This window comes from Festucalex cinctus, chromosome 7 (assembly GCF_051991245.1).
Source record: "Festucalex cinctus isolate MCC-2025b chromosome 7, RoL_Fcin_1.0, whole genome shotgun sequence".
Lineage (NCBI taxonomy): Eukaryota > Metazoa > Chordata > Actinopteri > Syngnathiformes > Syngnathidae > Festucalex > Festucalex cinctus.
In genome coordinates this window covers 986,526-1,003,841 of record NC_135417.1, presented here as the reverse complement: position 1 = coordinate 1,003,841, position 17,316 = coordinate 986,526, and the positions used below count along the sequence as shown (strand labels likewise).

At 41.1% G+C, this 17,316-nt stretch overlaps 1 protein-coding gene across 5 annotated transcripts in view; it reads left to right on the top strand.

The window, feature by feature from the left end:
- The window catches only part of satb1b (SATB homeobox 1b), a 99,937-nt gene that overhangs the window by 56,482 nt on the left and 26,139 nt on the right, over window positions 1-17,316 (top strand). For 3 of the 5 annotated variants that reach the window (XM_077527550.1, XM_077527551.1, XM_077527549.1), the window contains 4 exons: window positions 2,391-2,514; window positions 11,165-11,276; window positions 12,841-12,918; window positions 15,966-16,486. In XM_077527550.1, the coding sequence (XP_077383676.1) occupies window positions 2,391-2,514; window positions 11,165-11,276; window positions 12,841-12,918; window positions 15,966-16,486 (835 nt within the window). The remainder of the gene's footprint in view (window positions 1-2,390; window positions 2,515-11,164; window positions 11,277-12,840; window positions 12,919-15,965; window positions 16,487-17,316) is intronic. The other 2 variants (XM_077527552.1, XM_077527553.1) reach the window with 2 other exon arrangements.

The following is a 17,316-nucleotide window of genomic DNA, read 5'->3' as shown; positions in this document are numbered from 1 at the left end:
TTACTGGAGTTGCAGATCAGACGTGCATAACGATCACGCTGAATTTTGGAACATTCCTCTTTGCAAAACTCATACAGCTCAGCAAGATTCTTGGGATGCCTGCTGGGAATAGGTCTCTTGAAGTCATCTCAATTGGATTGATGTCAGGACTTTGTATATAAAATTGTCGAAAATAGGAAAAGGTTACAAAAGTAGCTCTAAAGGTTTTTAGGTCCACGGTTCAACAAATTGTCTATAAATGGAGAAAGTTCCCCAATGTTGCTTCTCAAGGAGTGACCGTTCTATATTTTCAGTAGAAAGCGTTGTCGTGATCGTGAGAAAAAGTTAAGTTCATGAAGTGAATGACAAACAGCTTGTAAAAAAGACATTCAAATCGGGCCATGTGGTGGGTCATCGTTGCTCACGGCGCATTTCACAGTTGCATATCTGTGAATAAATTATTTTGTCATCAAAAGCTCTTTCTCAGTCCTGTTTTTGTTGTTTTATAGTTTGAGGTGTCACAAAAGCCAAAAATTAGTTTCAAAGTCACTGTTTTGCTTGAAATGTTTCTTTTCACAAAAGGCTACAACGCATTTTCTACTGCTAATTAGTAAAGAACTAGTGAGTTTACTCTTGCTAGGTTTGGCGCTTATTGGTATTTTGTCATAGATCACAGTATTCTGTGGTTCTCGAAAGATCAGTGAAAATGCTCTGAAACAAGTGGCAATATGAGGAACTGTTTAGAGAATAACTGGCATTTCACTAACCAAAATCTTTCTAGATATTACAGAGCTGCAACAGTTCAACTGCGAGTTAGTGGGGGAATTACTGTCTATCAAAACATTATGGCGACATTTCAATCCTTGTAGTCACACTTATCTTAAATTTGACTCCCTTAAAGCCTCGGCTACCCCGACAGGAGAAAAACGACACCAATTTAGCATCAGCTAACATGCTAATCTACTTTGTGTGTACATTTCCTGCGCCTTGTTGTTTATTTCCCCCATTATCTCAACCCCCTGTCCACGTGCCTCGTCCCCCACCTGACTACCGCAGACATGTAGGCAATATTTTGGCAGAGCTCGGCGAGAAGGTAGAAGTAAGACAAAATAATAGCGGCAGCGGCGGCGGCCACATGCAGCTGATGTATAATTCATGCATCAATCCAGCAGATGTGTTGTATAAAGTAATTAACTAATCAGAACAATCAGGAGCGGGAGAGAGAGAATATGAAAGCAAGGGAGCGAGAGAGGAAGAGGGAGAGAGCGAGGGAGTAATCTCCAGATGCATCTGCTTGATGCGCCAAATGAAATCTGTCTGTCTTGGAGGGGCGCTTGCAGCAGGAAAACTGAGAGGATGGAGAGAGGGAGGAGGGAAAAGAGAAAGAGGAGGAGGTGGTGCTGCTGCTTCTCCTTTTTTTACAGCTCAGGCTGCCACTTCATACCCACTAATCCTCTATCCTGGAATATAGTGTACATTACTTGTCATATACACTCTTCAAACTACTTGATTTACCTGTAGCTGTAACAGCTGGCTAATGACATGTCTACGTGTCGGCCATGTTGGAGAGGTCGACATTCCCATCAAAGGCAATGCATGGATATCGAAATTAAGTCATAACTTGCTCATTTCTCAACCGAACATTATGAGGTTTACTGTTTTGTCAGCGTGCGTGCTATCAATGTATAACATTTGAAAAAAAGGTTGTTTTTGTCGTCCATACGCATAAAACGCGGTGCCCTTTGACCCTGCTAGTTTAGCAACGCTATAAGCATGCAGCTCAAAAGGGTCACATCGTAGGTATCTGTTCATCTCTGTGGGCTCGAGCGCTGACAGCCAAAAGTGATGTCAAGTAAAAGAACTTTTAAAAACAAAACAAAACAAAAAACAAAAACATCTGAACATTAGAAATCCCAAGCTATCAAGTTATGAGGCAGATTGTACTTCAATTTTTGAGCATGGTTACCAGCGAATTGAGTACAAGGGGGGGGGGGGGGGGGGGGGAAGAAATCATGGTCTATAATATTTGAGTGCATGTTATTGTTGAAATTACAGTATTTTCTGTTTTAGACACGACACAGTAAATAGAATCACCTGATATGTTTTGGCAAACTACGGTACCTTAATCAGAGCGCGTCACGTGATGTTACTGTTATCCCACAGATTTCACAGATTGCCGTTAGTATCCCACATATCAGGGAATTGTCCCAACACTTAAATGAAGATTAAATCATGTCGGACATTGAATTGCTGCTCCTATAATTTAATTCAAGATAGCATCAGTGCTATCCGTGCTATCTGCCTGCTCTCCATCTGAATTGTTTCTCATTATTCCTATCTTCTTCTCAAATGCCCTCCCTCCCCCATCTCCTACCCCCACTTTTCTCTTTTTTTTTTCTCCCCCTCCACAGTTGTCCTAAGCTGGAGGACCTTCCACCAGAGCAATGGAGCCACTCTACAGTAAGAAACGCCCTCAAGGAGTTACTCAAAGACATGAATCAGAGCTCTCTGGCTAAAGAATGCCCCTTATCACAGGTGCTGAAGCCCAGTCTGCTTATTACTCCCCCGTTAAAAATATTCTAAGAGCAACAAATAGCCCACCTATGCTACACAAAAGCACACATACCTTTTATCTTTGACTTAATATTACAGTATTATCAAATGCCCTGAGTTTGATCTGTTATATTAGCAATGCAACTAAGAATGTGAGTAGTGCATGAAATAAAATGTGCAAATATTCAAAGCATTTGCGTGGCGCTACCCACACCTTTAGCCGTATTGCTCATACCGCACATGTACGGTACCATTCTTTTAAGTTTTAGCTTGTTGTAAAGATGATGAATCGAGCTTTTTTTTTTTTTTCTCTCTCTCCACAAGGTGTAATACAGCAATTGGTATATTTAAAATGGATGAGTAGATGACAGAGAACTTATTTGTCAGTACTGTGGACATGGTTTACAAACTTTTTGGGTCCAGAGAACCTTCAGGACCACCTCATAATCCTAACTGCACTTCGCATTAATTAGACTTGTGCTTGGTATGAAAATAGGGCCTGTAATTCTTACAAGAATGAGAGACGTATTTTTTCAGGTTAAAAAGTTAGTCGTGAAAGAAGTTGTATTTTTCCAAGATAAAGTTGTAATTTGATAAAGTCAAAGTTTAATGTTTGACAAAGTCACAAGTCAATAAGTGACAAAAAGTATGTTTAATTGCTTTGTAAAATAATAAAAACAAATCTTGTTTAAAAAAAAAATAGGACTATATTGTAAGTCTAACAAATGCAGCTTCCAAGATAAAGTTGTAATTTGACGTCAAAGTTTAATGTTGGAAAAAGTCAACAAGTGAAAATAAATTATTATTGTAATTTTTTTTTTTTGTTAAAAAAAAAAAAGTCTAAAAAAATTACTACACTGTATAGTCGAAAAAATACATCATTTCCAAGATAAAGTTGTAATATGACAAAGTCAACGTTTAATAAGGGAAACGTCACAATTCACCAATTGAGAATATATTATTTTTGTACATTCTTTTGTAAAATTAATTTAAAAAAAAAATCTTTTCTAAAAATAAATAAATAAATAAAATAAAAAATACTATGACTATACTGTGTAGTAAAAAAATATGACATTTGTTTCTTTAAAAAAAAAAATAGGACTTATTCCTATAATGATAGACATTTTGTTAAAAATAAGCAATTAATGCAGAGATCACAGATTTGTATAATATCAGAGCATTTAATTAACCCAAAGCTCAGGTACGGAGTAGTCATTGGTTTATTATGTTTGTTTTATAGGCCGCCAGTCCCCTTATGCAGATATGCATTTTTCTAAATGATATAAAATAATAATTGATTGCAAATTATTTTGCGGACCCCGAGTTATGTTTTGTAGACCCCAGTTTGAGGAGCCAGTGATTTAGGGGACTCTTTGACAACCATTCCTGGCATCAGATGGTTTTCTTCCAATTGATCCATTTCCATTATCTTGACATCATGCTATTGTTGTCGGCAAAATCTAGTGATTTACGCTGCAATACCCACACACATGCACACACACTGTGTGTGTGTTGCGTGTGCATATATCGTGCTAACAGGCACTCTAGTCACTATATCACAGTGGCAGCTCTGGAGTCGATGCAATGAAATGGCCATATATCTGTGTGCGTTGGTGTGCCAGTGCAAAGTTTGTGCAATGCATATGCACAATATGTGAGCCCGAACTGTATTTCATTGTGTTGCATATTGTCAGTATATATATGCAACCAGATCTCCTCTCAGGCTAGCGTATGGTCACCTGGAGACCCTCTTGTGCACCGTGTGCGTGCGTGCGTGTGTGTGTCTGTGTTCTTTAGCATTGCGGCGGCGTGTTTGTGTGTTTAGCCGGGCATGAGCAGTGCGCTGATGATGTAAAGAGTCCCTGGGTGGCGTTCAGGCGGAGCCCAGCCCAGTCTGGTAATCACCCTGTTTACGGTCCATATGTGAAGAAGGCTCAGAAGAGTGTGTGCACACCCGCATACGCTGGCAAAACACACACACGCACACATTTTATTATTATCACATACACACTCATTTTAAATTAAATTGAAGAATTCTTCAGTTCTCTAGTGAGCGCAAAAGAAGATCTCTTCAACTCTCCTTTTCATTATTTTAACATGTCTATTATTGTGCTCGTAGCTAAAGCTGGAGAGATGTTTCTATACGTTTGGACTCTTATCATATTGGAATCTAGCTAATAGTTTATTTTAGTGACTTTCTGTCATTTCAAACTTGTGGAAATGACTTATTACTATTGGAAAAAAAAAAGAAAGAATATACAATATAATGGTCACTTCAAAGCAAACAAGTAGACTACTGTACCACTTTCTTTACAGATGTTGACTTTTTTGTTGGTCTACTCTAGATAGACATGCCGACCAAATTTCATGTAGATAAGTGAAACCTAGCGGCCACGCTCCAACCACACCCAGCGACGAAAACTAAAACATTCCCACAATTTGCTGTCATCTATCTGTCTAGCATACGTGGTTCATACAGTATTTGGTAGCATAGAACAAAATTACTGGCAAGAGTTCGCCTGATTCCCTGGACATGACAAAAATTACACTAAAATTAGTGCTCAAACAAAAAATGGCAGACTTCCTGTTTATTTTCACACATGGCTTCTCATGACTTTTTGGTGGGTCTACTCATGATAGACAAGCATATGAAATTACATCTTGCTAAATGCTAAGTGAAATGGCTTTAGGGATCAATATTCAAAGATTTCTGGCGGATGCCACAGAGCTCATTTTTGGTGATCAAGCTTGAAATTTAGTGATTTTTGAGTATGCTAAAGCCGTCGTAATAATGTTGCACCATTGTCTTGACTTTATTTTGATAACACCTGCAGGAACAATGCAGAAAAACGCAAAGTGACATTTTCATTTGTATTCTATTATTCAGAGGGAACAGCTTGCGTGTAGCTTGCAATCGACGCAACCCGGGGTCATGAAGGGAACCTGCTTTGTTTTGACTTCGCACCTTCATCACAATTGATGCGTACATCTACATGCTTTTACCATCTGTCGTCTCGGTAGGGTTCCATTTGACCAAACACATTTTTGGATCATCTTCTGTTATCCTGATCCACAGTGTAAGTTTGAAAGCGTGACACATGGGATCACCTTTTTATTTCTGGACAGGTGTTTTTTATTTATTTATTTATTTATTTTTATTTATTATAGCGGCACTGTGCACTAGTGGTTGCATGTCTGCCTCACAGTTCTGTGCTTCAAGGGTTCGGGTTTGCCTGTTCTCCCTGTGCTTGTATGGGTTTTCTCTGGTTAAATTGACTTCATTTTCACGTTTTTAAATAAGTGTTTTTTTTTTTTTTTAACTCTTAAAGTTGCTATGTAAAAAAAAAAAAAAAAAAAGGAAAGAAAATCCCAAGCCACTCAGTTTATATTCATTTTCAGTCCCTAGTTATAACTTTATTCATACTGGGGCGTAATGTCGTAGGTGTAATGTCCACAAATGGGATGTACGCATTTAGCCAAGGCCGCTACATTGGCGGCTTAAAGCGTGCTAATCCCGCTCGCTTCATTCAGCCAATCAGGGTTTAGCGCTGTGGTTGGTTGGTACCAAGCTTGGCAGCCCCCCTGCCCACTTTGACAGAAACTATGGCAACAAACGAGCTCTGCACCCCACCCCCCAATCTACAGACACACACCGATGCGCCAGCTGCAAAGAGTCATCAAAATGCCATCTTGGTGTGTGTGCTTGTGGGGGGGTTGTGGGTCGCCCCAGTTGAGGTGGATGGCGTAATTGAGCTGTGATTTTGGCGAGGTCGCAAATGCAGTTTTGCTCCCTGCCCGAATTGGAATGCGTGTGTCCAATTGTGTAGGTGTGTTAATCTGCCTCTGTGTGTGCGTGTCTTTGTTTTTGCTACATTGTGGGGTCCATACGTGTGTTTCTCCTGGTTTACCTACCATTGCGGGGACCGACTTGAAATTATGGGGACATTTTGGTGGTCCCCACAAGTTCAGACTTGGCTTTAGAGTTTAGGTTTGAATTGGGTTATGGTTGAGCTTAGGGTAAGGAATGGGGTAGGCAATCATTTTGTGATGGTCGGGGTTAGAGAAAGGGGCCAGGAAATGCATTATGTCAATGAGATGTCCCCACGATGATACAAAGACAAACGTGAGTGTGTGAGACGCCGCACGACACACACTTCCTGCCTCCCTTGATGGGAACAGCGTAGATGTTGAGGCCCGATAGTCGCCCAGTGCCACTTCCTGGTCCTGCTGATAAGCTCAGTGAGCTGCAGATGGCTATCACGCATGCACACACACTTTATACACACAGGTGCGGAACCATGTTACCTGTTGACATCTTGTAACAGACCTATCCCAATGGCACCAAAGGCGTGATCACATGGTTTTGGTGCATGTGTCTGTGTTGTGTTGTTGTTGTTGTTGTTGTTGTTGTGTGTCGCACACACACACAATTACGAGGCCAGGCCCCCCGTGAGAGAGCCGGCGTGATGTATTGAGGGAGAGGGCTGATTAATGAGCAGCGTTTATTAGAACATCTGTGTCAAAGATGGCGGCGATGGCGAACCAGCCTTGGAAAAGATTTTTGGGGGGTGGGAAAGAGAGATGGCATAAGAGAGAGCTAGGGAGCCTTAGCCCAGATACACTGTAAATAAAACATGGAGGTCTGGCTGGAGGGGAATTCGGGGAGGCTAAGCCAGGTAGCGGCCGACTCACTACGATTCACTACATTAAAAGCTGAGATAAAAAGGCTAAAATCCAATAGGACAAAATAAAGAAGGCCGTCATGCATAAATGTATGAGCCATTAAAAGGAATATTTTGCCTTGCTAACCCTCCACTCAGCTTAACTCAAATTGAATGAAGGCTTTTCAGCGGAGCCACAAAAGGCGGCTTTGTAATACGCCGCGTGTCCGAATGTGCCTCATCCTGCTCGCCTCCAATTTTTGAGCACCAAATGCCCTCAGAGTCCAACCCCCACCCAGACGACGCTAATTGGCCGCCACCCCTCCCTAGGTGTCACTAGATATACATTGATTGGACATATGCTACAAACCGGTTGCGTAGGACTGCTTATGGTCACCAATATTTAGTAAAGAGAAATATCATTAATCTGTACTATATATGGTCACTATAGCATTAAAATAAGACTAATATACTGTATGGACATAAATCAGAGTTTGTGACTATTGCTTCACATCAGTTTTACATAGAGTCAAACGGTCAACAGCAACTTCTGGCACTTTCTATTGCAGCCCAGGACAATTGGACTTTGTATGATCAACGTAGCATTAAAACTCTCTGATATATTTAGTTATATAAGTTGTTGAATGATAGCTGCTTTGCATCTGTGTTGCATGGAGTCCGTGAACCTAAAATAAATAAATAAATAAAAATAAATAAACACACCCTTGCTTGAAATGGAGTCTCCACCTATTCAGCATGTCATCACCATCCAGTGAAAAGTGCCTAAGTCCAATTTTTGTGACTTTTGAATTCTATACAATCACTGCTGTTACATAAGTTCCAGTCAGCGCTTGAGAAGCAGCATTCTGAACCAGCTGCTCATCTGCTTGGTAAATAGCTGCACAGATGTCATGCTTACACTAATTTGTGTACCGAATTTGAGGAATTTTGATTGCACAAGTTGGTACTCGGTCCTCCATAACTTTCAAAATTAAAGTTAATTTTTATTTTTCCCTGAGGGAAATTGATGAGTCTTATGGGAACATTAATGCCACAGATGACAGACACTTGTTGTCAAAAATGTGATTGCAGTTGTCATTGAGGAATCACTATTATCAACAGCAATGTAGTTTAGTTCCAGTCAGCACTTGAGAAGCAGCCATCAGTCTCTCGCTTTCTCATTCTCACATTCTTGCATCTGCACTCTCTCTAAGTCACTGCTGTCATAGAAGTTGTAGTCAGCACTCGGGTAATCTGAGAAAAATTATAAATTGGTCGTTACCTGTTTCTAGAGCACAGGTTATGTCATCTTCAGTCGACAGCAAGTGGCAAAATTAGTTTTTAAAAGTATTAATTGTTCATGGAAAAATTAGTTATCACATTAATTACAGAGAAAATATTACCTTCTACTTAATGTTGAAAATGGCTCAATGAGTCAAGTATCGCTTTAATTTGCCATTGATTTTCAAAATAAAACACCCTTACTTATGAGGGTGGCCTTACCATCTTTAGCAAATGTAAAGCACTTTTTTTTTTTAAGTGTAGTTTCGCTACTGTTTCATAACTTCTAGTCAGCACTCAATTAGCAGTTTTCTAGACCAGCAGCACATCTACTAGGTTTAAAAAAATATATATATCTTTCTTGATCCCTGACAAACATGAAAAACGCATACAACAGACACTTCTTGTCTCAAGTCAGATTGTTCTTAAAGAGTAATCATTTATTAATAACAGTGGCGTGTATTTCTAGTTGGCACTCGATTAGTAGTATCCTGAACTAGCTGCTAGATGGAGGGCTTCCCCCTCATTTTGGTTCCACTTCTTGTCCAAACATGTGGTTATAAGTTCTCATACAGTTGAATCAGAGTTGTTTCTAGCAGTGGAGTTCTAGTCGGCACTCTAGCAGCAGCATTCTGGACCAGTAGCTAGAAAGATTATTTTTTTTGTGTCTATTTTGTGTACATACATTTGGCACAGGTTTCCACCCTCATGTATTATATTATAAAAAAGTGAGCGGGGTGACGAGTAGGTCAGGAGTTGAGGGATCATCTCCCATTGTTGGCAAGGAGCATCATCAGCGTTGCGGTGGAGCTTGCTGTGCTCGCCAGCAACCTCCCCCAGCGCATACATTACGGAAAATGATAAAGACGGCATATACCTGTAATTTGAAAACAGATGGTCGGGCTCTTTTGAATATGTATGATGATCGAAAAGTGTTTTTTCTCCCCCCCCCCGCGCCAACCTTGATATTCACCCGGAGGCCAGTGAGGTGTTAAAACATTCATTTTAATAATGAAAAGCCGCCACGGAGGAGGAGAAGAATCTCTTTGCTTATTTCCGAGGAAAGAGGAAGGTGAGGATGAGGAGGAGGGCGGAGGTCCGATGTGATGCGATAAGACGAGAGCTCGTGGTCGACATGCTCTCCGTGACCCTCCAACTCCTTCAAGTCCGAGTTGCCAACAGATTGTTCAAACCAAGCCAGCTGCTGCGATTATTATTATTAAATGACTACGTGCCGGCCTTCTGAAGGTAAAGATCTCTTTGCCGTTCAACAGATGCACAGCTTCCCCAAGTGATTAAATGAAAAGAAAATACTTCAGACAAACTCGGTGGCATTTGATAAAAAGGAGAACAGGCAAAGGCCTTTTGTCATTTGACTTAGTTGTACCAGACCCAATCTGCTTGCATGCCTGATGTGTTTCACTTACTTTTCTTGATTTTCTTTGCTCTCAAAATGTCATCTTGCTTTGTTGTACCACTGTCGCCTTGTCGTCTGCTGTCACTACATGTTTAAGCACTGTTTCTGGTAACTACTGCACATCTGTGTTGCATGGAGTCCACCAACTTCTGGCTATCTGCTATTCACGCCCAAGACCCATTGGACTGTTGATGGTCTTCGTGACATTAAAATCAGTAAACTAAACATTTCTGTAGGCACTGTTTCTGAGATGCTTCATATCTTTGTTGCAAAGAGTAGACCACCACCTCTAAAATCCGAGGACTGCTAATGAACTCACAAAACTAAGACCTAGTTGTATGAGCACTCTGATAGCTGCTTCACACCTGTGTTGCCCTGCATGTGAATTGCTATACTAGCCTACGACCGCTGAGCTGCATATGGTCGCTGTAGCTTTAAAACCACCAAAAATATTGTTCAGTTGTAGAAACACGTTTTCTTACAACTGCTACACATCTGTGTTGCATGGCACTGGTGGACTACCAGTCTATCTCAGGAACATTGGACTGTACAGTAGTGTATATAGTTATTATAGCATTAAAATCACTGAAATAAGATTTAGTTGCAAAAGCAGTGTTTCTGATTACTGCTTCACATCTGTGTTGCATGGAGGCCACCATCGTCTGGCTCACTGTTATTCCAACCCAGGACCATTTTACTGTTTATGTAGTAACACACACGCACACACACACAAAAAGTTGTACGGACTACGGGCACTGTTTCTAATAAATGCTTCATGTCTGTATTGCATGAAGTCAAAATAAATTTCTAGCACCTGTGAACCTTTTGACTTCATATGGTCTAGTACTAACATTGCATAACTCATATTTAGTTGTATGGCCATTGTTTCTGACAAATGCTTTACATCTCTGTTGCATGGCACCCGTGAACTGCTATTCCATCCCAGGTCCATTTGGAATGTATACGCTCATTGTAGCAATCATTGAACTTAAGAGTTTTGTCAATACTGTTTTTAAGAACCATGTCACATCTGTGTTGCATGGAGTCAATACCAACTCCTGACATCTATGAACTGCTTTATTTTCTGTATTACTTCTAAGTTCTTGTCAAGTTTTGTTTTCCTCGCTGCTTGTTTCACAAACATTTTGTCCCCTTTTTTTTTTCTTTTTTTTTTCCACGATGGGGTTCTAATGTCTTTCTGTCTGTCTGTTTCACTCTCTCTCACTCTCTCTCGCTCTCTCTCTCTCTTTCTTTCAATCAATCTCTCTTTCAGAGTATGATTTCCTCCATTGTCAACAGCACTTACTATGCAAATGTGTCGGCGGCAAAGTGTCAAGAATTCGGGCGCTGGTATAAACATTTCAAGAAGACAAAAGATATGATGGGTAAGCAGAACCGTGCGGGGTGGGTTTTTACAAAAATGTGACACACACACTTTTGTCCTTCACACACACACACATGGACGCACTAATACAATATGTTGTCTGACTAAGTGTGTCTTTGTCTCACTGCTGTCAGATGAAGCGGCCGACACGTTTTTATCTTGTTATCTAATAATTTGAGATTACGCCACACTGTTTAACAGCTGAGCTGACTTTGCTTTGATTTGATCCAATCACGCCGCAAACAAATGGAGGCCTTGGGCTTTTTTCCGCCTTTCTTTTTTCTTTTTTTTTCTTTTCATTTTTACAATGTACTAAAATTCAATTGTGTACTTTTTTTTTTTTTTTTTTTTTTTAATTCCGGCTTCACATCTGTGTTGTATGACACTTGTGAACAGCTATTGCTGCCCAGGACAACTCTATGTTAATTTAGCATAAACACTGAACTCGTATTCAGTTGTAAACATTTTGTGTTGTTTTTGTTGTAGAAGATCTTCACATCAATGTTGCATGGAACATTGCATGATTTTTATTTCACTTTTAAGTTTCATATTGAATTGCAGATTCACCCAAACTAGACCACTTGTGGGATATCTGTATTTATTCATTTGTTTGTTTTTGTTTATTAATGTGTTCTAAGATGCTAAGATATTAGCCTTTGCAATCTCTAGCACAATCTTTTCTTCTTGGTTGAGATGACAGCGTTGATAATTACATGTGACACCGCGACGCGATCTCATCAAGTTGTGGGAACATTACTGGGCACACCCTTTTAAGAACACCCACTCACAGCATAGATAGCATAGTATACCATTGCACAATAATTCACACAGTTGGTAGCCTTGAGTAATTCTTGTATAAAAAAAAAAAGCACTTTCTGCATTTCGTTTGGATTGCATGAGTCGGCATGGTTAACAGTCAAACCAGCAATAACAATGCTATGCATGGCAGTAACACACTGCCACCACGGTGAGAAGGCCATCTTCAAAATAAAATCTTCCCAAATACAGTCATACGCGCCATGGACATCAGTGCCGTGGTGCGCTTTTATTTTTAAGTTCATGGTAGTACGTGGCGGCTAGCTTGACTCTGCTTCCTGACTGGTAGCCTGGTTTAAGTCTAAATTGGCATCACAAACTGTTGCCACCAACATCAACACAAATCATGCTCAATCGCTAATTAAGGACGCTAAAAAAAAAAAATTATACTGACATTGTTTCCAGCATTAGTGACTAGCAACTAGTTGCTAAGCAAGTAGGTTTAGTTTAATAGGTGAAAATGACTATGCACATGTTAATGCTGACAGTCTGACACAATTGCAATTCCAACTAATATTTTTTTTTTAACAAACCTGTCTTACTCAAATGTTCTGTTTTAAGCATCAAAATCGCTACTATGGTTCTGACATCATGCCGTCTCAGCCCAAGATCTCACTAATGTTTCGAGAGAAGGAAATACTTTGCTGCTATAACTGATGTGCCTGCCGTATTAATTGTGCTTTCTTCCCTCACGCCACTCTCTTTTTTTTTTTTTGTGTTTTTGTGTGTGTCTTCCTCTACCTTTGTAGGCATCCGCCAACCTTCCCAGCTGGAGGGCTACCTGGGAACATGCGTCCTCCGGGAGAGCCCCCGTGTTAATGCACTAGGTATGTTTTGGGCGCATGCACACGCACACATACACTTCACACACTTCACAGTATGAAGGATGCCGGTGTATTTAAATTAGTGCTGGGGATTTGATTATGAAAAGAAAATATATAACGTAATCAATTACAGGGTTAGTAATTAATGAATGAATACAAGAATATGTCAGTGTTGATTTCCAATAAAATGGTCAAATTATAGATGTACATGTGAACTTAAAACAATTCAAAATTCTTTTGAAGATGTTTATTTTTCAGAGGAAAAACTACAAAAGAAATATATTAATCTTCAACATAAAAAAATAGCCTTTTTTCATTTTTAGTTTTTATTTTATTTTTTTCGAAAAACACAATAAGAAATTTTTCCCCCCAATATCAAATGTTATTTTAACGGTTGTCATACTTATTCACAGTAAAAATTCATTATACATTGCTAAGGCCTTTTCACACTGCACTTGGTTGTCTTGGTGTTCACCTTGGTGCTCTGGTTCAACTTTTACCATATTTGCAAGTGATTGCTTAGCGGCCTCAAGAAGTAGATGGAGGCTTTTCCCGCTGGTTGGTGTATTGCTGTTAACAGTCGGAAATCACTCCGCCAACCCCTTTCTTATTGGATGCAGTGTCTGATGTCACCACAACAGCATTTCCAAGTTGAACCCTATCTTGTGCGTCTCACTGTGACGCAACACCACATGCCGTCGCATGCTCGCATCACATATTTAATGAATGTGGTTTGGTGACAGCGTGATGCACCCTCCTAAGTGCAGTGTGAAAAAGGCTTTTAAAGTTGAAATTTGAGGAAATTTTCCTCATTTTTATTCATAAAATAGTATTTTTTTTCCTAAAAATAAAAATACTTTGCAGCACGTAGCAGCAGTATTGATAATGAAATCAGGTTCACTAAATTCTTATCAGGTCCCATCCCTACTCATTTCTCATCTAACCTCACCCCTTCTTCATTCACTTCTTCACCCCCGCGGCCCACATCACGTTCCCATTGTGCCTTTAATCCAGGGCTCTTTTGTGGCACCATTCCACAAGAGGGACCTCCATCTCCTCCTCCTCCTCCTCCTCCTCCTCCTCCTTTCGGGGACTGCATGCTCCTTTTCTCTATTCAATTTGCATGGCAATGCCCCCCAGCACTAACACGCATACACATTCACATACAAGTCATACCATCAGAGACCCGGGAATGGCAGGGATTACGGGGAAAGAAGACGTGATTATTACCAGGATGATTTTTTTTTTTTTAATTCCTCCCACTAACCCCCTTCACCCCCCTCCGTCGTCATTTGTTTTTGACAAACGCTCAATAGACTCATCTCGGCCGCTCGCTTTGTGCTTGCTGACAGTCGAGAGACGCGTGCGACGATTGTGGGTATTTTTGGAAAAGGTCCACGCGTTTTTAATCTTCATCATCTACTTAAAACATACTGTATGTTGTAGCGACGTTTTCATCAGGATGTATGAATGCGGAGTGTGGAGGTGTTCACTTATGAATGTGGCCCCCACGCTTCTGTGAAAAGGCCACATTTACGTCCAAAGACAAACGCGCCGTTTATCATCTGCAACAAATGTTATGCGTGGAGAACGTCTTTTATACAAACTTATTAATGACATTGTGGCCTCAGAACCGAAGATAAGGTTTTAAATGAGGATTTCAAACTCAGGTTTGTGTTTTCAACCTAAGATTTCAGATTTAGAGATTTAAATAAGGATTTTAATCGTGAGATATGGTTTAAAATTTGTGTTTCTAGACCATGAGATAGGTTTCAAAGTCTGGTTTGACAGTGGTTCAAATTAAAGTTTGAAATTGCGGTTACTTCAAAATACAATTTTCATGTTAATGTTTCAAAGTAGGGATTCAAATTAGGGTTATGATTCAAGGGTTTCAAAGTAGGATTTCAGACTAAGGTTAGTAGTTTCAGATTAGGGTTTCAAATTAATATTTTATACTAAGGTTAAGAGTTACAGAATGGGATTAACATTTCAAAGTATTTTTTCAAACTAGGATTAGGGTTTCAACTATGGTTTTGGGTAACCCCGGGTTTACACCGGATGCGGTTGCGGTGCGGTGCGGCAACGCAAGCAATTAGATTCCATTCATTCGAATGGTGCAGTTTACACCGCTTGCGGGTGCGTTGCGCGTCGACTGCGTCTCAGCTGCGGCGTGCCGCAGGCCTTCCGCAAGGATAGACCTATTTTCTATTTTTGCCGGACGCCGCAGCGGTAGGTCTCCGGCAAATGGCAAGGTAGCACAAAACACATCGAGCGGGACAGGAAGACCGACGCAGTTTCAAAATAAATTTCCGGTTACCTTTCAGAATAAAACACTCGCCAGCTCCTATTTCGCAAGCTTTTCAGCAAAACGTGACGTGGGCGTCGCCGGGCCATGTGCTCATTCATGGTTTAGACACCAGCGAACATGGACGAGGAGAGGTTTATATTGGAGGTGGAAAACCACAAAATAATATATGACACGGTACATCCTTTTTATAAGGACAACCAAAAAAGGATGCTGCATGGAATCTCATAGCAGAAGAAGAAGAAAAGGTTAAATCAAAAGAAGTCCACCTCTCTTTCTGCTTCTCTGTTGAGCACAGACTTTCTGTATGTTTGTCGTTGTGAAATGCCACATGATCGCGCGCGCGCGGCCCCGCGAGACACGTTGGGAAGTGGGCGGCGACGGAGCTGCCGGACCGCAGCTGTGCGGAGCCGGTGTGGATTGACCAAAAAATTGACGCGTCCGGAGCACGCAGTCAAGACGCACCGCACCGCAACCGCATCCGGTGTAAACCTGGGGTTAGGGCTCGGCTTTCAAACTAAGTTGAGGGTTTCAAACGAGGCTTAGAATTTCAAATTAGCGATTAAGACGGGCATTAAGATTTTAATTAGAAATATCCATGCTAAACAGTTGCAGTTGCAGCCTTGTTAGAAAAAAATCCAAATGTAGTGATTGATAAATGAGTTTATTTGTTTAGCATATTCACTATTTTGAATTTCCCGTCATGTCCATATTATCCGCCCTCTTCCTATCATCTTCCCTCCAGCCGATATGGACGGCCTGTCCGACCTGTCTCCGCCCGGCTCCAACCACAACCACAACCACAACCACAACCACTTGGGCTTCTCCCAGCAGCAGCAGCCCATCCCGGGCAGCACGGCGGAGCAGACGCCCTCGTCCCCGGTGCCCCCGCTATCCCACGCCCCGCCGCCGCCCCCGCAGCACAGTGGGGGCCAGGCGGGCGGGCGACAGATGCCCCCCGGCCTGCACCACCCGGGCCTGGTGTCCACGCCCATCAGCCCCCAGCTGGTCAACCAGCAGCTGGTGATGGCACAGATCCTCAACCAGCAGTACGCCGTCAACCGTCTGTTGGCGCAGCAGTCGCTGTCACAACAGTACCTTAACCACCCGCCCGTCAACCGCAGCTCGCACGGCAAGCCGTTGGAGCCCCAGGTGGGATCCAACACCGAGGTGTCCTCCGAGATCTACCAGTGGGTCCGCGACGAGCTCAAGCGGGCAGGGATATCGCAGGCTGTCTTCGCTCGAGTGGCCTTCAACAGAACTCAGGTGAGGTGGCAGTTGTGTGCTTTTTTTTCAAGACTAGTAGTAATGTCACATTATTAGCTAAAAAGTTTATACTCTTATGAGAAGTTATGTCATTTATCGTGGTAAAAATTCTCGTTTTTGTTCAGATGAAACATTCTTAAGGGAAAAGAGATAAAAAATTGTTTTTTTTTTTTGTTTTTTTTGTTTTTTTTTTGTTTTAGGAATGTTGAATAAGAATAAAGTCTGATTTAAATAAATAAAAACCCATAATTTGCAATAGGAATTTTTCATCTTTTTTTTTTCTCATAAAATAGGATTTTTTTTTTTTTTAATGATTAACCATGGGCTGGGCTTTCCAATTACAGCGTATTCAGATGTCTTTGCAGGTCATTCTCACACTCCTTCGTTGTTCACATGCTGTACATGAAGCCTAATTCTCATATTATACTAACATGTGTTTGGCTTGTGAAGATGTACAACTCTATTATGACTCCCCTATGAAAGTAAAACAACGTGATAAGAATCTATTAGTTATGCGCTTCCACCCCAAGTACAATATGTACTGTCTCCCACACAAACAACAATCTGTTATCTGTGCAGATCGAGGAATGTGGCCTTGTATGCTGTCTGAGAGTTTGTCTTTGGAGGATTATTTATTAGCTTGCTTTTTTTTTTTTTTTTTTTTTAAATAAAAGCGGCGGCTGAGGTACAGGTGGATGTGTTGTTGGGGAAGCTCGGGGAGGAGCTGAGGAGGTGATTTATGGACAGTCAAACTTGGCTGCCCTGTCCCGCCCACACGCAATGAAAAAAACTGAAGACAATTTGGTGTCAGCCATCTGTTTACTCTAGTG